Source organism: Engystomops pustulosus, chromosome 6 (assembly GCF_040894005.1).
Source record: "Engystomops pustulosus chromosome 6, aEngPut4.maternal, whole genome shotgun sequence".
Taxonomy (NCBI): Eukaryota; Metazoa; Chordata; class Amphibia; order Anura; family Leptodactylidae; genus Engystomops; species Engystomops pustulosus.
In genome coordinates this window covers 88,445,352-88,466,264 of record NC_092416.1, presented here as the reverse complement: position 1 = coordinate 88,466,264, position 20,913 = coordinate 88,445,352, and the positions used below count along the sequence as shown (strand labels likewise).

Sequence of the window (20,913 nt, the reverse complement as noted above, 5' to 3'; positions counted from 1 at the left end):
GTATTTTGGCAGAACGTAAAGGACATCTATCACCAGATCAAGGATTGTAAACCAAACATTCAGACGTGCTGTGTGTCCCCTCTGGCAGGATCTGCTGTTCTTTTAGCTTCTTATGCCCTTGTTTTTAAGAATAAAGGGCTTGAAAAATTATGCAAATGAGCTGAGGGGCTCCATTAACTCCTACGGAACCTGGAGCCCCTCAGGCTCATTCGCATAATTCGAAAAGCCTTTAAAAAAATCAGGGTGTAAGAACTAAAAACAGCAGATCCTAGCAGAGGGGGCACAGACCAGTAGGTCATTGTGCTTGGTTCCGGAAAGTATGCAAATACATTTTCCAAGGTGTTAAATGGAAAACAATGCCTCCTGTTGCTACCTTGAAAGGCAGCCCCCTTTACACCAAGTATGACCTACAAGAACTGTACTGTACTGCTGTACTGAGGAGACCTAACCAGGTCGACACAGAACTGTCTACAGTTGGGAGTCTGTTTCTTCTGGAATAGATATACTGGTTTGGTTTTAAACCCACATCATGTTATTAGACTTCATGTAGGTCATACTTGGTGTTAAGGGGGCTGCAAAAAGAGGCATTTTTTCCATTTAACACCCTGGTAAACGTATTTGCATACTTCCCAGAATCTTTGATCTGGTGATAGAAGTCCTCTAACTACCATTCTGGCAATAGAGATTCTTATTTGCAAAGTTTTAGGACTTTTTTTTTGGGCTCCCTGTATTGGCAATCAGTGGGAACCCCAGGGAATTAGATACTTCTCCTTTTATCTGAGAATAGATGATAAATTAGGCTCTTACTGTTTGGTGAAGTTGTTGATGAATATCATACAGAAATTCAAGGAAACCCCATATTCTTTAATCTGAAACAGATAATTTGGCAGCACAGGCATATGGAGTATGTCAACGTTTCCAGTTTTATTGCTGTTACATGGTCATCCTAATCTATTTAATTTTCATCTAATGTGTAGATAGTAGGGTATCCGCTGTATAGAATTGATGGGGTAAGTATGTAAGTAGGATAGTTTGACTGCTGCGGGATGCTGGAGGAGAACCATTGTCTGCTGTGTGCACTGAGCTGTCTGCAGACAATAGGACACCTTTTGGTTCCACTATATAGTATACCTAGGACTTAATGTAATGTATACATCAACTATAACAGCTCTATATCATACAGGAGCTGTATTTACAATAAAAAAGCCTATGTATACAGTCAGAGCTATATAGAAAAGGCATTTCTAAAGTTTTCAGCTCTGATACCATCGCTGACTGTATGCATGAGTATACCTTACACTATGAAGGTTATAGTGCAGTGATGGCGAACCTTTTAGCGGCCGAGTGCCCAAACTGCAACACAAAACCCCCCCTTATTTATCGCGAGGTGCCAACAAAAAATTAAAGCAGTAACTTATTGCTCCCTGTTCAACAACTTTCAATCACATTGGCCTCCTGAGGACAGCAACGCAGTAGAAAGATGGAAAATTTTCATCATTTTAGCTTCTTTCCAGTTTCCCTCTGTACACTGCAGGAAGAATTTTGAGTCCTGTCTGGTGTGCTGGGGCGATGGCCCGGGTGCCCACAAAATGGGCTCTGAGTGCCGCCTCTGGCACCAGTGCCATAGGTTCGCCACCACTGTTATAGTGTATGTATGTGCCCAGTTCTACTGCAGTAGGAGTATATACTATAAAACGACTTTTCACAGTTTATAGCGGAGCAATGCTGTGGTATTGAGTAGAAGAGCAGGAATATTAACTACTTTTACTTTACTTTTGTCATCTGCAGTGTTGTTTAGGACTGCTGGTAAAACCTTCTTCATTATTTGTACTTGTAGAGCTATTACTATGTGTTATCTGCTATGTTACATGGGACTGCCGGCAACATATACTGCATGATCTTTGCTCAGTGTCCATTATCCTGCTGTCATCAGGAACATCAATTGTTTTAGGAAAGATTTCTTGCCATATGTAGTGACCACCTTAAAGGGAACCTGTCATTAGGAGCCCCTTTTCTGGCTCCCACGCAGAGAATAGTGTACACATTGCCAAAGAGTTTTTATAATAAAACTGTCTTTTTCTGAAAAAAGATAAGTTAGATGAAAGTTTACCCTTCTATATGCAGAGCTGTGTCCCTAGTCCCATAGGAGTGGCCAGTGATGAGTGCTTCCCCTCCCCTTGGGAAAACCCTCTGTCCGTCGATTTCAAGTAAAAAAAGACTACTTTGTCCCTCATATCTAGCCCCCCCCCCCCCCCTCAGGACTTCATGCATATCTGTCCCACTCCTCACTGGCCAGTCCCCTATGTGACTAGGGACACTGCTCTGCAAACAGAAGGGTAAACTTTGATCTAACTTACCTATTTTGTTAAGGGCAAAGCCAGTTTTGCTATAAAAACTCTTTGGCAATGTGTGCACTATTCTCTATGGGAACATGGGGCAGCCAATATATGTCAGGTTCCCTTTTAAAGGGAATCAATGTCCATTTTTTACCCCTTTAAACTAGCAGCCCTGACTAGTAGGGTATGAAATGTCATTTCTAAAATTAACAATTTTATGTGAAATCTCCCCCATTTTACCTCCTAAATATATAAAAATTAGGTTAGTATGATAGTGTCGCATCACTAGTATCCCTAGTATCTAGAACCAGCTCCAAGAACCACACGGGTGATATTGGCTGAATTATGAGATTCTTTTTTTTAATATGACTCAAAAATTGTTGTTGATACTGTAGAACAGAGGAGACACTACCCCTTCAGCCTCTAACTACCATAACTTGAGGTGCCAGTAGCTTAATGGGATAAAATCCAGTGACGCTTCCCTCTAACATTATGTACGTATTTACATTATTCAATCTTGCATACTCTTCCTCATCTAAAAATATTATTTCAAAATTCTAAACTGGGTATTTTTAGTCATCCAGAAAAAATGTACTGCAGACATAGTTTTGAACATGAGATATATTCATATGGTGGTACAGGTCAATGTATTTCATAAAATAATTGCTCAAAACCTTGACACAAATTTTGACCAACATACCCAATATCCCAGATGGGAGACAGATTTTGCCATTTGGGAGATCTGTGCCAAAATCTTCAACGAAATAAACTTAATACTCACCCTCCGTTGTCCCCAATGTTCGTCGCGGCTTCCGAAACCCACCGCGGCTTCTTCACTCTTCTCTGGCCGGGAGATCGTGCCGGCCGTCGCACACCGTGATGCAGCGCTGTCGCCGCTGATGACGTCATCCGCGGCGACAGCGTCACATCACAGTGTGCGACGGCCGGCAGATCGCAGGGACGCGACTCTGCCAGCTAGAGAAGACAGAAGCGAAGACACGGGGAGCCGCGACGAACATTGGGGACACCGGAGGGTGAGTATTAATTTTTTTTATTTTTTATCATTGACTCGTGTATAAGCCGAGGCAAGGTATTTCAGCACATTTTTTGTGCTGAAAAACTCGGCTTATACACGAGTATATACGGTATATGGAACAATAGGAGTGAGGGCCCTGATGGCAAGAGCTTACAGTCTGAGGATGAAGCAGATGACACAATAGGTATAAGAGCTTGTATAATGATCTAGCCATTTTTTATAAGGAAACAGAATAAAATAATAAATAAAAATGCTTCTTCTTGAACCAGCCATCAGCCATGGTCTTGTATACAAAGTCCAAAGTCAGTGGGACTGCAGAGAAGCTTGGTATATATTTGGTGTTTGCCAGATGGGAGGAGGCCATAGGATGTGGTTTTAAGAGCATGTTTGAAACTTTGGAGGGTGGGTATTAGTCTGAGAGGCTGGGAAAGGGCATTCCAGAGAATTGGTGCAGCTCGGGAGAGATCTCCTGGAGATGTGTATGAGAGGTTTGAATTAAGGTAGCGATTTAGGGGCTTCCGGTTCCGGCGCGGGGATGTGAGGACGCAGCCTAGGAGCGCTCCGTCCCGGCTACAGAATACCCGCAGGTACCGACCGCCGCTAGGCCAGGAAGACACATAAGGGGATCGGAAAGTGTCCGGGAGTGGACACAAGCCGCGGGAGCGGTAGTTTAGAGCAGCCGCGACCTCTTGGAGCCGCAGCACGCCATTACCACGTGGCGGAAAGCTAAGAGCACAGCAGCCTGCAGCATCGCCCGCGGACTGGCCAGGGCCAACAGGTCAGCACAGCCAGCCAAACCGGCCACTGACACCCCAAACCCAGGAGGTAGCACCAACAAATCAGACAGGTGTACTGCCCACAGCTAAGCCCTCACCGCGGGAACCCCCCCTCCTCCCCCCCTGGCTTAATAGCAGGTTGCTTCACAGTAACCAGGGCAGCACTGCTCACAGTGATAGCCCTGTCCAAGTTGGCAGGCTGCCACAAAGACATCAGGACAGCCCTGTCCCTCACTCCAGCCGGATCACAGCTTCATAAGCCGACGATCTCTACTCATACTGACCCTCAGTGCAGGCTGCTACGCATCCTTCAGGACAGACCTGCCTGATTCGGGGATTGCTGAGAGAACATAATTCTCCCTAAGAGGCGAGCTGCTACGCAAACATCAGGGCAGACTCGTTCCTCCTCTTAAACTGGCCAGGCACCCCTAGCCATAGAGTGCATGGAGAGATATCTACTGCGCAGTGCGCAAAAAAGTAAACCGGGAGAGGAACCTGGGGAGGGCCACACAATGCCGAGCCAACAACTGACCTCCTTGCCACCCACACAGGGAGCTATATCCGACACTCCAACTGCAAGTGGCTCTGAGGAGAATGAGAGGCAGATGTGCACAACAACCAACACAGGCAACACCACCATAACAGGCCTACAATTGAACTACCAGCTCCTAGCAGCAGAAGTGGTGGCGAAACTAGCTCCAGATATACAAAAAGCTTTGGAATCATCCATACAAACAGCAGTGCAATCGCTCCAAAAAGAATTAACACAACAGGCTAACCAGATACTAGTAATGGAGCAAAGAGTCTCATACACAGAAGACTCACAAGAAACAACGAGACGCAAGCTGGAGGAAGTCTCCCTGGAAGTTAAACGCATGAATGATAAAATAGATGACATCGAAAACCGTTCGATGCCTCGGGCCTCGGGCATCACGGGCAGATGCAGGGTGGAACGGGCCCACAGATTAGGCCCAGATCCGAAACTCACAAATTCACAACTTTCCACCAGAGATCTGGAAACACTACGGCCTAGGCAAGTGATCATGCGCTACCTGGACTTTAATGACCAAACTGACATCATAAGGGCATTTCGCCAACACACTCGCCCCTTGATATTTAGAAATTCAAAACTGCTTCTATTCGAAGATTACTCCGCAGAGGTCACCAAGAGGAGAAGAGCTTTCAGCCAAATTTGCACAGCACTAGTGCAGAAACGTATACGATTTCAACTGGCATTGCGGGCAACTGGCATTGATCCAAAAATTGCGGGAAAAGGGAGCTCACCATCGATCTGCCCCAATGCAAACAATAAACCAGCTCCGGTACCATGATAGTATCATAACAAGCAAAGTATGAGAGTTATAACATGGAATGTTAAGGGACTACGTTCCCCACAGAAACGCACAAAAATTTGGAGACACCTAGGGCGGGCACGACCAGATGTTGCCCTGCTACAGGAAACCCATTTGGAAGATGAGGACTTTAAGCGCCTCAAGAAATTTTGGGTAGGAGAGGTGGTGGGCTCCCCTGTGCAAAACCGTAAAGCAGGAGTATTGATCCTATTACATAAGAATTTTACCGGGAAAGTTGTCAGCCAGACACATGACACAGAAGGAAGATGGGTTAGTCTCCAGATAGATTATCAGGGAGAGACCTGGTCTATCTACAACATATATGGTCCCAACGAGGCAAACGGGCCCTTTTTTGATCAACTTACTATTACTCTTTTAAACGACAGCAATGACCTGAAGATACTAGGGGGAGATATGAATGCGGTCTCATCCACAGCCAAAGATCGTAAACGCACCCACGCCACACAGCAGGTAACACGAACAGCAGTACGCCCAAATGATCAGACACTGACCAACTTTCTTAAGACAGGATTAAGTGATGCCTGGCGTACAATGCATCCTGATGCTAGGGAATTCACACATTACTCCAACCCTCATGAGAGCTGGTCACGCATAGATTACTTTCTCCTCTCAGAAAAGACCAGCAGGCGTCTGCTGGCAGCGTAAATTGGAGACCTAGCTATATCTGACCACTCACCAGTACAAATTGACCTCCATAAAACTTACCCTAAAGGCACTGACATTTTGTGGAGGTTTCCCTCTTACATGACAAAAGATGACGCATTTATACAATTGCTTGAGGGGTGGTGGACCGAACACGAATTTGAAAATGGGGCACACATAGAGGAGCCAGGGAAATTCTGGACATCAGCCAAAACAGTGATCAGGGGCAAGCTCATGGCCTATGGTGTACAACTAAAAAAGAAAATAGAGGCCCAATATATCAAAGCCAGCGCCACACTACTCTCAGCCTACACAGCATATTTGAACCCAATAAACACCCCAATAAACAAACAGACATGGGAAGATGCTAGGGCAACATATGAGACCTGGCTAGATAGAAAGGAGGAACAATATCGCCAACCTTTCGAAGCGGAGCTTTTCAGATATGGGAACAAATCGGGACGCATGCTAGCGAAACTGGCTAAAGGTCGTTATAAACCGACCCACATCAACACGCTTCGTACATCATCAGGTCAGTTAGTCTCATCCCCAAAGGAAGTAAATACCATGCTTAAAAAATTCTACTCCAACTTATACACAGATGTGGTAGAGGAGGGAGAGGCGCACCAATACCTGGCAAACATTAACACTCCACGACTGACCCAGTCCCAATTAGATATCCTAAACGCAGACATCACATCGGAAGAGATAAGCAGAACCATCTCCGATTTAAAAAATGGGAAAGCGCCGGGCCCTGATGGGTACACGGCAGAATTTTATAAAGCACTCAGGAGTAAAATCCTGCCAGTTCTGACACCATACTACAACAATCTGCTCAGGGGAGAATCACTTCCTCTACACTCTAAAACAGCACATATAAAGTTGCTACCCAAGGAAGGGAAGGACCAGTTAAATCCGGGCTCCTACCGCCCCATATCCCTCATCGACCAAGATGTGAAGCTAGTGTCAAAAATCATGGCAGACAATTCATGCCATCATTAATAAGCAAAGCTCAGGTGGGCTTTATTAAAGGGAGGGCGGCAGTGACAAATGTTAGGAAGGTGCTAACGGTTCTAGATAGAGTGCAGTCCACAGCCGGGGGAATACCCAGTCTTAGTGACGTTGGACGCTGAAAAAGCCTTCGATAACATCAGGTGGCCCTGGCTGTGGAAGACACTGGAAAAATTTGGATTCTCAGGGAAATTTTACGGATTCATCAGAAACCTATATAATCCCAAAGCACGCATCCACACCCCGGGATTCCTGTCGGACACATTTAAACTGCAAAAAGGCACTCGCCAAGGCTGCCCATTATCTCCGCTGCTTTTTGATTTAGCCCGGAACCACTGGCAAGAGTACTAGAGGACACAGACCTATACAGAGGTATAAGGGTGGGAGAACAAGAAGTGAAACTAGCTATGTTCACAGACGACATACTTCTCTTTCTCTCTGACCCGGCTCAAGAACTCCAAAGGGTACTAGACCAGGGTACTAGAATTTGGGAGTTTTGCAGGCCTACATATAAACATAACAAAAAGTGAAGCCCTTGACCTCTGCGCGCAACATAGAGGGCCCGACTGGCCCCCTGATAATATTGACATCAAGTGGGCACATGCACATATAACATACCTGGGGATACGAATAGGCAGATCACCGAGTTCGATCTATTCTCTCAACTACCCACCACTCATAACCAAAATTCTAGCAGAATTAATGCGCTGGAAACGACTTCCTCTCACAATGTTGGGTAGATGTCACCTAATTAAAATGATCCCGTTCCCCAGACTCCTGTATCCACTGCAAACCATACCAATATTATTAAAGCATTCTGATGTAGACAAACTCATGAAAGCATTCCAGTCCTTCATATGGAGGGGGAAGAGACCCCGGGTAACAGCCAGAAAACTTATGCTGGATAAATCAGAGGGGGGAGTCAATCTGCCCAACATTAGGGGCTATAACTTGGCGAGCCTCTTTCGCCACGTAATAGATTGGGTCCATACCACTAACAAATTCTCCAATGTGGAACTAGAATCAGCCCTCGCAGCGCCACATGATTTAGTATCACTTTTACACACAAAATGCAATAAATGGCCAACAATGGCAAAGGCCTCGGTAGTATTGAGAGACACATTGATAGCATGGAAAGAAGTGCGCAAACTATACTCTCTCCCCTTCCTCCTCTCTTAAGCACATGCCCCTGGGCCTATGGGGACATAAAGAATTCACTCCAGGCACTGAAAGCACCCTATACAGACCATGGAAAGAAAAGGGAATTAGGAAAGTAGGAGATTTACTCCACGAGACTGAACCAAGATGGTTAACGGAACAGGCGCTGCAGGATAAATACACACTGACTGGGTGCGTAACATTTACATACCACCAATGACACCATTTTCTCAGGGAAAGAGTAGCTGATGTAACAAAAGAAGCTTCAGAGACTTCCTTTACATCCTTCATGGGGACCCCACAGAGCATTCGATCCATTTCCTCGCTGTACACAGGCATAAAAACACAGTTGCTTAAAGGGACCCAATTACAAGTGGGAAAATGCTGGGCTAGAAAGTTCCCGGAGAGGGAAGTCTATGAGGGTAGCATGAAGGGATGGGCCAAAGTCAGAAGATGTGTGGCGAGCGAACAATGGAGGGAAACCTTTTTTAGGATTTTACATCACGCCTACTATGGTTTCAACATACCCAAGACACCTTCAAAACCCGATAGACCAGTGGTGGCGAACCTATGGCACTGGTGCCAGAGGTGGCACTCAGAGCCCTTTCTGTGGGCACTCCACATCACCAGAGATGACTCCAGGTATCTTCCTGCAGTCCTAGACAGTCCAGGACTTGCTGTGCACAGAGCTATTATAAAGTGACAGCTCTACCTGGGACTACTGGAGGAGCAGGACAGATCTGGATTATCATTGTAGCTCCTGCTCCGACCCTGACAATTCTTCCTGCTTATGGGACTCTGGAGGGAAACTACAATGATCATCCAAATTTCTTCTATTTTCTGCTTTATTGGTGTTCCCCAGGTGCTGGTATCAATGGAAGCTGTGACAGAACAGGGAGAATAAATCACAAATTAAATTTCTGTGCTGGCACTTTGCGATTAATAAGTCGGTCTTGGTTGTAGTTTGGGCACTCGGTCTCTAAAAGGTTCACCATCACTGCGATAGACTAACAGCATGCCCGAAGTGCTCCGAACCAAATACTGACCTCTGGCATGGCCTATGGCAATGCGATCACTCACAAAACTACTGGCAATCAATCAAAGACCATATCCATACTCACTGGAAAGTTAACTTACCTATGGACCCACTGCTTTTTCTCTTGCATATTGAAGAGGGAGGGGACGATCAAGAAGAGGATTACAACATTCACTTAGACATTCATGCCCTACTATTAGTAGCAAAACGATGCATAATGAACCATTGGATTCAACCGTCTATACCCACTGTTACGGATGTAGTATCACAAATGAGAAACCTGGTTAGGTTAGACCGACTGGAAACCCTACGACATAAAGAAAAGCAGGCCAAAGGTTTTTCAGAAAATTGGAAATGTTTATTACCACACATATGTCAAGGGCAGAAATTATAGAACTAGTCACACCATTCCGTCTAACTGAATGGTACAACACACAATTTCTGAAAGGCACATTGGGAGCTCTACAAATATAATATCCAGAGTGGTCACATTACAGGGAAACAATGCTCTCCCCCCCCCCCCCCCCCCAACCCACGATAGACCAAGCAGTGGGTCCTAGCAATATAGTGAGAAGCGTAAAGGGATATCCGCAGCCTTTACTGGCAAGGTATCTCATGTCATTTCATGCGTTATTCTGTATGGTTTTTCACCTGTAATACCGGAGAATGTATCAAGATCAATGATATTGGAGCGTCAACTCTGCCTCCAGCAAAAGGCAAAATGTTTACATTTAAGTTTTTCTTTTTCTGTTATGTATTGAAAACCAAATAAATGTTTAAAAAAAAAAAAAAAGGTAGCGATTTAAGATGGCAGACTGAAGAGCGCAGGTTGGGCAATAGACTTGGATAAGAGCATAGACATAGGGCGGTGCAGCATTGTGCAGCGTTTTGGGTGAGGGTTATTTTAAACTGTGGAGATGTTTCTGAGTGAGCTAGTGTTTGAATATGCAATGCAAATGAGAGGTTGGAGTCGAGCACAAACCATAAGACAGCGGGCCTGCTGCTTCGGGGTTATAGTGATCCCTCAGACAGAGATGGAGAAGTCAGGATTGGGTCTGTTAGTTTATGGTGGAAAGATTCAGTTTCAAGAAGAGAGAGGACATGATGTTAGGGACAGCAGAGAGACCATCTCCAGTGTTCTGATTAAGCCAGGGGTGATGTCACATGCAGCAGTATATAGCTGGGCATCATCAGCATAGAGATGATACTGGAAACCAAATCTGCTGATGGTTTGTCTGACAGGGGCATTATAGAAGGAAAAGAGAAGATGACCCAGGACTGAGCCCTGAGGAACCCCGACAGTGAGAGGAAGATGAGAAGAGATCCAGAAAAGCAGACACTGAAAGTGCAGTCAAAGTTGTGAAGAAATTCCAGGAGAATGAGGAGGGATAGTCACCTTTGGATTTAGCAGTGAGCAGATTATTGGAGACTAGTAAGAGCAGTGTCAGTAGAGTGCATAGTGCAAAAACCAGATTGTAGGGGATCTAGGAGGTAGTTAGCTGAGAGATAGCGGGTTAATAGAGAATAAACCAGGCGTTCCAGGAATTTGGAGATGAAACGGAGATTAGAGACTGGCCGTTAGTTACTAGCACTGGATTATTCTAGGGAATCTTTCTTTAGTAATAGGGTAACGACTGCATGCTTCAAAGAAGAGGGAACAACGCCAGAAGAGAGAGGTTGAATATTTTGGTGAGGTGAAAAGGACTGTACAAAATGTGAGGGGATTGGGTCACTAATGAAGGTAGTGTGGCGAGCAGAGGAAAGGAGCTTGTGACTGGGTCCAAGGAATAGAGCGAACAGGGTGAGGTACCGGTGAGAAGGGGGCTTATTTCCTGGCAAATGCAATCCTTTTTATTTTTCAGCTTGTTCCCGGCCCCTATTGAGGTCTATTGTGCGTGGTCACGGTGCAGTGCGTCTGCTGGCTGGACACTTCCAGTTGAAGTTGGGTCACATAAACATATTAGTGTGCATGAGAGCTTAACCACTTGACGTTCTATGACGGATGTGTATGTAATGGAGATGTCAAGATTGTATGAAGAAGGTTCACTGGCTAAACAGTATTCATACAGACTTGAGGTGTGCTCCATACTGCAGCAGTCATTAACCCCTTGATCTATAGCAAATTATCCATATACCAAAATAGAATACTATTGCTGTATGTGATAGGAACAATCGGATTATATAAAGTATCCATAAGGTTCTAAAAAAATTAGTTTTAAAAAAAAGAAACTAAAAGTTCAAATCACCAATCCCCCTTTCCCTAGAATCAATATAAAAATAAACAAATAAAATCATAAACATGTTGGGTATCGCTGCATCCTAAAATTTCCAAACTATCAAAATATAAGTTATTTCTAGCCGTGTATCTCTTCGCCCTTTTTGCATCACATAAAAAGTTTTTTATAAAAAGCGATCAAAAGGTCAAACAGTGTTCAAAATGGTAGCAATGAAAATGTCAGCTCGCAAAAAAAAAATTACCACACGCACAGCGGCGTGCACACGAAAAAGTTAATAGCATCAGAAGATGGTGAATTTTATTTTAAAATTTGTAACCTGTATAAATTTTGTATTCCTGTGATTGTACCGAGCAAAAAAAAAAGTTTTACAATTATCCAATATACTTTCTCTATTAATTCTTATTACCGTATATACTCGTGTATAAGCCGAGTTTTTCAGCACAAAAAATGTGCTGAAAAACCTCACTTCGGCTTATACACGAGTCAATTAAAAAAAATGTTAATACTCACCCTCCGGTGCCCGGATCCACTGGTGGCGGCTCCCGAAGTTCAGCACATTAAATAAATAAACTTAGCTCTCGCCTTCCGGCGATACTCACCCCCGATCCACGGCGCCGGCTTCCGATCCTCGTTGGTGGCTCTCGATCCCCGGCTGCGGCTGTCTTCTTTCTTCTTTTGCCGGCGGAGTCGCGTCCATGCGATCTCCCCGCCGGCGCTTACTATGATGCGGCGGTGTGAAGTCATCAGCAGCGACACCGCCGCATCATAGTGAGCGCCGCCGGGGAGATCGCATGGACGCGCCTCCGCCGGCAAAAGAAGACAGAAGACGCTGCCGGGGATCGAGAGCCACCGCAGAGCATCGGGGGTGAGTATCGCTGGAAGGTGAGAATTAAGTTTATTTTTTTTAAATGTGCTCAACATACATGGGGGCAGGTTGGCTGTATACATGAGGGGGGCAGGTTGGCTGTATACATGAGGGGGGCAGGCTGGCTGTATACATGAGGGGGGCAGGCTGGCTGTATACTACACCCTTGGCTTATACTCGAGTCAATAGGTTTTCCCAGTTTTTGGTGGTAAAATTAGGGATCTCGGCTTATACTCGGGTCGGCTTATACTTGAGTATATACGGTAATACGGTTTTTCTAAATCGCTGTATGCGGTCATACAACAGAGAGCTTCATTGTTTACTACCTGTAAATAAATATTGGTCTATAAGTCATGTGATGTCACGTCACACAGGTACACGGGTCGTTATATCGGATAGTAATCGGAGCAGTGTGATATAACGAGCTGCGCACCATGCCACTGCGGCCATGCACTGGTGTTTCTCTAAAGGAAGTAAACCATGAAGCTTATCGTTGGATTACAGCAAGCCGAGATCTAGAAAAATGTAAAAAAAATTGATACAGCAAGTATTGCAAATTTGTATAACTGGAATATAAATGGTACAGTGCATAGAATTCCCATTTAGAAATACGTACAACGTGATTAACGGGTCCTTTCCTGTAGGTTAGACAGTTCAATCTTTTCCCGTTCTCCCATCTTGCCCTGCCCTGCTTGGGACTTTGGTTGCCACAATAAAAAAAAAAAAAAATCCATTTGGCGCCCTTGTTGGCTTCACTTGTTTGAATCATTTGTGGAGTCCAATAGTTGGGCTCCTTACACACGGCCATGTGCTTAACCTGGCTGTAACCTTGGTATAGCACATGGCTGGGTGGAGAAAAAGGGGCAGTTAGAGCTCCTCACCACTCCCCTCTCCATAGAAAGATAAGCATCTGCTGCCGTAATACAGCCACGACGAAGTCACTTTCATTAAAACACTGTGTGCTCACTGCTCCATGATTGGGTGCAATAGACCTCTATGGAGGCCTTGATCTGACCACAAATTGCACAGCAAGGTCACGACCCCATTATGGTCATGTGCAAGAGGCCTTAGTCAGGGTTTCTCAGAAGACATTAGCAGTACGTGTAGACAGCTGGGATGGCATAAGAGATGCTTGTTATGGGGCAGCTGTATATGTGTCCACCTCTGTCTTAGAAAAGAGAATAGGACTCCATTCTCGGTATAAATGATAGATTAACACCCATATACTGTGGTCTCATTGGACTAAGTATGTCATTTTTTTTTTCTTCAGGTAAGAGCAAAGAAGCAGAAATTAAGAGAATAAACAAAGAGTTGGCCAATATCCGTTCAAAATTTAAGGGTAAGTGGCCAAACTTCATGGATGCCTTGTGATTTGTGTGTTGGCTCCCTAAATCCATGAACATGGCCCTGTTTGCATCCCAAAAAATCGCCGCCATGACCTTTCCGGCCAATGGGACTGTCATCGCCTTTTTTGGAGCAGATTCATCAGGAGAAATCCGTTTTGATTGTTGCCTAGTTTCTGGTGTGTAATGATGAATCCAGGTTTCATCAACCGTGACAACTCAACGCAAAAACTCCTTCGAATCTCACTTAAATAGCTCCAAAAACTGCTTCAAAGTTAACAGCCGCATCCGCTTGTTCTCCACCGTGAGCACCCATTGGGCCGGCAATTTTTTAATCGCCAACTTATGTAAAATATTAACTGCCGTTCTGGTCGACACAACTACAGCCTATTTCATGCACTTACCATCGTCGATCAGTGAGTATCACGTTCTGGACATTTTGAATGATTTCCTCGGTAACCACATCTGCCAGAGTTGGTTGAACCAATATCTAACTGTGGTCATAGATGGCAAGGTGTCCCCATAAAAAGCATCCAACTTTGCTTTTATCTCCTCGCATTTTTCCCATCCAAAAACAAAAAGCGAATTACCGAACGATACTGATCACGAAACACATCTTACTCAAACGGCTGCCAAATCCAAAGTAACCAATCAATCAGTCTGCAATTTTTTGCCCTCACTTGATAGTTGGCAGCACACAATGATAACGCCAACTTCCCTCAGGAAAGCCCTCTGTTGTCAAACACGGGTACTTATTGAACCGCCCTCGTATATGTGTAGTACTCTAGGCTTCTGTTGTTTATGCAGTGAGATATAGAAGGCTGCTTTACATATTTTATTACACTGATTATTTTGAATTTGTTTACTAGGAGACAAAGCCCTGGATGGCTACAGTAAGAAGAAATATGTGTGTAAGCTCCTCTTCATCTTCCTGCTCGGCCATGACATTGATTTTGGGCATATGGAAGCTGTAAACTTGTTGAGCTCAAATAAGTACACCGAGAAGCAGATAGTAAGTAACCCGACAAGTTTTCCTTGTTGTCTTCCAGTTTCCAAGTTTTAACCTGGAGATGTATCCGGTGTTTGTCTCTTATTTATTTACTTTTCTAAAATGTAATGATCACTAATATGCATGCAAGTTAATTTGTGCTAAATCAAGGATTATTCTTAAGGGGACCTTATAAATAAAATCCATGAACGGTGAAAGTTATCGGAGGTGGTATAAGGCGTTAGCTTGCTGATTCTGGTTGTTGGAATTTGGAGGATTTTTTAACATCTCACTTTCACAATCTCCATAGTGTGATTTTTCAGCTAATACATGCCATTTTTCAGACACTATAGCCATATATGGCATATATATGAGACTTATATGGCGCCCACAGACTAGAACAAAAGCACTTAGTACTGTTTACCCTTAGTACTATTCTACTATTTAGGTACATAGATACAGAATATTATTTATTCTTCACTGTAAACATGAATAGGTGTTCTCTTGATTTGTAGATTCGCATGGCTTCTTTTTTTGGTCAAATAAAAAAAAATTTATTTTTTTTTAAAACCAGACAGTAGTTTTCCATTTTTTTTCCCCATTTAAACGTTACAAACCGTAAACAAACACTCTCCCCCACCCGCCTCCCTTCCCCTGCTTAGAGGGTAGAATGTCCAGGTATCACTGTAGAACAAGCGTTCGTATATAGCTCGTAGCCAGTGCTCATCTGTTTGGGCGTATAAGTTCCTGAGAGAAAGTCAGTCCAAGACGCCCATAAGCCTTGCAAGCTTCATACATTACACAATTTACACTAGAGCAAACAATAAGATGCATAGAGAACAAATATTAATGATACAGCTTCAATTAGCGAGAGTCATAGATCTTTATCCACGTTATCTGCCATGGTTTAGTAGAAAGGCGATGATGCTTATCCTACACTACCACTAATTATTCTGTCCCTAGTAAGGGTTAAAGGAGCTAAGCCTGGGGTATCAAGCCAGGTTCCCCATATGGCAGTGATGGCGAACTTTTTAGAGCCTGAGTGCCCAAAATTCAACCAAAAGCCACTTATTTATTACAAAGTGGCAGCACAGCAATTTAAAGGGAACCTACCACCACAAATCTACCTATAAAGGTAGATCGGGTGGTAGGTGGATCAATGGGACGTGAGGATAGCCCTTTTTTTAAAGTGAATTGCTCTGTTTTCACTGAAGATACAGTTAGACTTTTAATGGTCTGTGGCTTGACCCAAAGTCTCTGTCTTTAGATGAAAGAGTGACTAGCTGATCACTCTACTTGAAAGGGCCTGGCAGCTTTTTGTGCATGTGATATCTCTAAAAAAAAAAATCCCTTTTACATGTTTCCTGGTTATCCACTTGCCGTGGAATACATTGCTTGTAGCTTAAGGGAATGTACGCCAATCTCTAAGTAGGAATACGTTATATGTGATTAACGTGTTTATAATGTATAATGATGAATCTTTCTCTCTTGATTTTAGGGTTATCTTTTTATCTCTGTCCTGGTGAATTCCAACAGTGAGCTTATTCGTCTTATTAATAATGCGATCAAGAATGACCTGGCCAGCCGTAACCCCACCTTCATGTGCCTGGCTCTGCATTGCATTGCAAATGTTGGCAGCAGGGAAATGGCAGAAGCTTTTGCATCGGAGATCCCTAGAATTCTCGTTGCAGGGTACAGTTTCAATTCTCTGTTCAATTTAATTAATTTTTCTACTATTCATTTCTTGGATGCTTCCAGGCATATGTCTAACAAAAGTTGATGTTTTGTCCTTTTATAGAGACACCATGGATAGTGTGAAGCAGAGTGCTGCTCTTTGCCTCTTAAGACTATACAAGACGTCACCTGACCTTGTGCCAATGGGTGAATGGACATCACGAGTAGTTCATCTCCTGAATGATCAACACATGGTATTTGGCTTTTGGTATATGAACATATACAGGGCTCATGGCTAAATAAAAATAAAAATATGAAGGCGTTTCCATCGGATGAATGGTTAATTCACAATGATTTCTGTGTTAGAACTACATGACAGCAAGTAAATATTACTCTATAGTTCTTCCAATATCCTGCTTGGCTTCTGCTGTACTGATGGTTTTAATGATAAGGGCTAATAGATTACTAAACCATTAAACTATAAATCTGCTAAAACAGTTCTATAAGAAGGACAGTATAGGTGTATTTCTTTTACTGGTGTGGAGCATATGTGGCTACATTATTTGCATCTTTGAAGAATGTTTGATATATTTCCACTTTATCTTACTAGGGAGTGGTGACTGCAGCTGTAAGCCTCATCACTTGCCTCTGCAGGAAGAATCCAGATGACTTCAAGACATGTGTCTCTTTGGCAGTGTCTAGACTTAGCAGGGTATGTACCATAACACAGTTTTTCCCTTTTCCTTTCTCATTTATGTTCACTGTGTAGGCTTAGACATTGCGATGCAGCTTGACCCTCCCCCCTACTCTCATTACCAGCTTTTATCAGATGCTTTTACCTAATGTGCATCTTGTGAGTTACAAACTGGGTTCAAATGGTTAAATAGGTATCCTGGGAATATGAGCATCTGATACAAAAACTCAATGAATATATGAATAAATTAATACAACAAAATTCAATGCTATTTATCAGAAAATGGAGCTTTAGTTTGGTTTTAGGCTTCACAAAATATTACGGCCTCTCTAAAATAGGTTGAGTACACTACATCTCCCATGATCCCTCAGTTCTCAGTAACAGCCCCTCCCACGTATGCTTTTCTCCCAGTGATTATATAACATGTCCTGCTCTGTTACCATAGAAATGCTGTGTGTAACTGCCATCACTGCACATTATACATAGCTCCCAACCATCCCGATTTTGCCGGGAAAGTCCCGTTTTTCTTACCTCTGCCCCGCGTCACGGGCAGCTGTCAGATTGTCACGGATTTTCCCGCATGTCCCGGTGCTGTGTCCCCATAGTAAATACTTTTAAAACCAGAATTCATAGTACAGAATGGCTTCTACAGACATCGGGCAGGGAATCTTTTTGAGAGAAGTGTCGGGTTAGCGGAGAGCAGGGACCTCGTCATCGGGTTCAGATCTCTATCCATATATGGTCACTGCATCTCCTAGGGTTCCCCAGAGCAGACATCGGGCAGGGAATCCTTTTCAGAGATGTGTCGGCTTAGCAGTGAGCAGGGACCACGTCATCAGGTTCAGATCACCATCTGTCCATATATGGTCTCCTAGGACTTCCCCAGACACAAGCTCTTTATTTCATTAAATTAAATAAAGTTTTGCCCAGGCTGAGATTTGAACCTGGGACCCTCTGCACTGCAGACAGGAGCCTTAACTAACTGAGCTATAAGCCCAGTGATATTTATTAAAGGATTTTTGGTAACTAAGAAGTGTTATCTGCCACTGTTACACTGTGACTTAATCCACTGATAGAGAGGGATCTTCTCAGAGATTATTATTGTAATTATTGAGATTATTATTATTATAAATTTTATTATGGAGACTATTATTAATAATAGTAAAAATAATAATAATAATCTCCATAATAATAATAGTTGCTATAATTACAATCTCTGAGAAGATCCCTCCCCATATACCAGCCTTTTTATCACAGTGTAACAGTAGCAGTCACAGTTCTTAGTTACCAAAATTCTAAATCTTAACAATCACAGAGGTCATAGCTCAGTTGGTTGGGGCGCTGCGTCATTATTGTTCATGGACACTGCAGGTTCTAGGTTCAAATCCCAATGAGGGTATTTTTTTTTTTTTTATTGAGATGATTTTTATTATTATAATATGGCTAAAATTTGGGGGGCGTGGCCAGGGAGTGATTGGGGGTGTGGCTTAGGGGGATCACGTAGCGTGCCGCCATTTTGTCCCTACAAAACTACAACTACAGCCAAACATAGTGATTATCACATGACCTTCCCAGGCAGGTGCAGGACATGTGATGTGGACATGTGACCAGCAGCCATCTTCTGTCTTGTGTCTACAGGGACAAAATCAATGGATTTATTAAGGGGCCAGTAGCATTTTAATTCTTCATTATAGTGTATGTCCACATTTTTTTTTTGTATATGAATTATGCTTATTCCTGGAATACCACTGTAATAAAATATGTTATCAGTAACTATTTAAAGGGAATCTTTCAACAAATCTGTATTCTGGTCCTGACACATCTGGCTTCTGAGATGTGACATCAATGGCATAAAGGTTTGTAATACCAACTTGATTTCCAGTTAAGACCTTAAAACCCTGCAACAAATCTGATGCACGGCTGGGAATTTTTACAGCAGAAATGTTACTAAAGGAAGCATTATATAGATTCAAATGGGTTCTATTTTCCAAAGCTGCTAAACTAGAACAAATATTTTATGACAACACATGAATATTTTATGCTGGCTCCTATTAGAATCCTTCTTTCCCCTTTACACAGATTGTGTCTTCAGCATCAACTGACCTGCAGGATTATACATATTACTTTGTCCCAGCACCATGGCTTTCTGTTAAGCTGCTACGTCTTCTTCAGTGTTACCCTCCACCTGGTAATAAAGAACTTTTTGCCCACTTTTTTTTATTTGAACTTTTTTGTATGGTCTGACAATATGTTAAAAGTGCAAAAAAACTAAGGTATCAGAAAGGGGTAGCGGCACATCTGCTGTCCTAACATTGAACATTTATTAAAGACTGCATTATTGCTGCCTTTTTATGACAAATCTCAATATTATAGTTCAGTCCATATTTTATATGATATAGATCATGACTTCTGTATAACAAATCCGATTGTAATTAAAGGAAATCTACCATCAAATATTCTTTGTTATACATGGCCTTCTTTCTTCTAAAATCAAATTGTCCTAATTAAGCTGAAGAGCTCAGGGATGTGTTCCTTGAGCCCCTCCATGCTGCAGATTTACAGGCATTACATTAGGTGGATTACATTAGTTGGATTACATTAGGTGGAGGGAAGTTGGATGCAATGAGGGAGCAGAGGGAGGGAGAAACACTAAAGGGTCTCTGGAAACACCACTCTGCCTCATTAGGTAACACCACCTCAGACTCATTAACATAATTTTAGACAGAAGCAGGCCATGGATAACAGTTTTCCACAGTCACAGTGCTTTTATCAGTGAGTACCGTATATACTTGAGTATAACTCGAAGCTCCTAATTTTAACATTAAAAAACGGTGAAAATCTATTCACTTGAGTATAAGCCTAGGGTGGGAAATGTATTGGTCACAGTCTCCCCAGTATATAGCCAGCAAGTACATGCCCCCCCTTAGAGATTTTATTCTCCAATTAATAGTACATTTTCATATCTTCTATATGATCCATTTGTTCATATTTGTCTTTAGGTTTGGAATGGGCAATTAAAGACTTTTCTGTCTCTTCTATATTTCTGATGGGACTGGCACATGTATGGGACAGTTTCAGTTGCAGGAATTTCTACTACTTGTAATCATTGTCTCAGGCTATATTCGCACACGATGCTGATACACTTTCAGTTTGCTTTAATTTTTCACTGATCCTTATGAACTGTAGACTGAGGCATCAGTGAAAGATGGACCAGACTGTGACATGTTGTAGGTTTTAAAGGATCAGACACACAGCCCTTTAATAAAGAAAGCACTGTAAATCGATCCATAGATCTCTTGATTTTAATGTAGTTTTGTGATTTTCCAGGTCTTTGTTTTATTCCTCTAAAAACGTTATGTTGACCGTGTGTCTTAAATTTTAACCTTTGTGTTCTCAGAGGATGCAGCAGTGAAAGGACGACTTGTTGAATGCTTGGAGACCATCTTAAACAAAGCCCAAGAGCCCCCAAAGTCAAAAAAAGTACAGCACTCAAACGCAAAGAATGCTATACTATTTGAGGCTATTAGCCTTATTATACATTATGACAGGTAGGTGTATGGAATAACCTTGCTTGTTAATATATTAAACAAATTGTACAAAGAAAGAAATGGTAATATCTTATTGTAAGGTTTCTATATGTGCACTTGCTTGGCTCCTCCTGCTCTGCCCCTTTTTGATAAAATTGCTGCTGAATTCACTTCAGAGGCAACTGCAGATTACAAAGTGAGCCTGCAGAGGGGATAA

The 20,913-nt window shown here is 42.9% G+C and overlaps 1 protein-coding gene across 4 annotated transcripts in view; it reads left to right on the top strand.

Moving 5' to 3' along the window:
• The window catches only part of AP2A1 (adaptor related protein complex 2 subunit alpha 1), a 44,961-nt gene that overhangs the window by 4,022 nt on the left and 20,026 nt on the right, over nt 1-20,913 (top strand). For all 4 annotated transcript variants that reach the window (XM_072110290.1, XM_072110289.1, XM_072110287.1 and 1 more), the window contains exons 2-8: nt 13,741-13,809; nt 14,683-14,825; nt 16,300-16,493; nt 16,600-16,729; nt 17,086-17,187; nt 19,249-19,357; nt 20,567-20,717. In XM_072110290.1, the coding sequence (XP_071966391.1) occupies nt 14,775-14,825; nt 16,300-16,493; nt 16,600-16,729; nt 17,086-17,187; nt 19,249-19,357; nt 20,567-20,717 (737 nt within the window). In that variant the 5' untranslated portion in view covers nt 13,741-13,809; nt 14,683-14,774. The remainder of the gene's footprint in view (nt 1-13,740; nt 13,810-14,682; nt 14,826-16,299; nt 16,494-16,599; nt 16,730-17,085; nt 17,188-19,248; nt 19,358-20,566; nt 20,718-20,913) is intronic.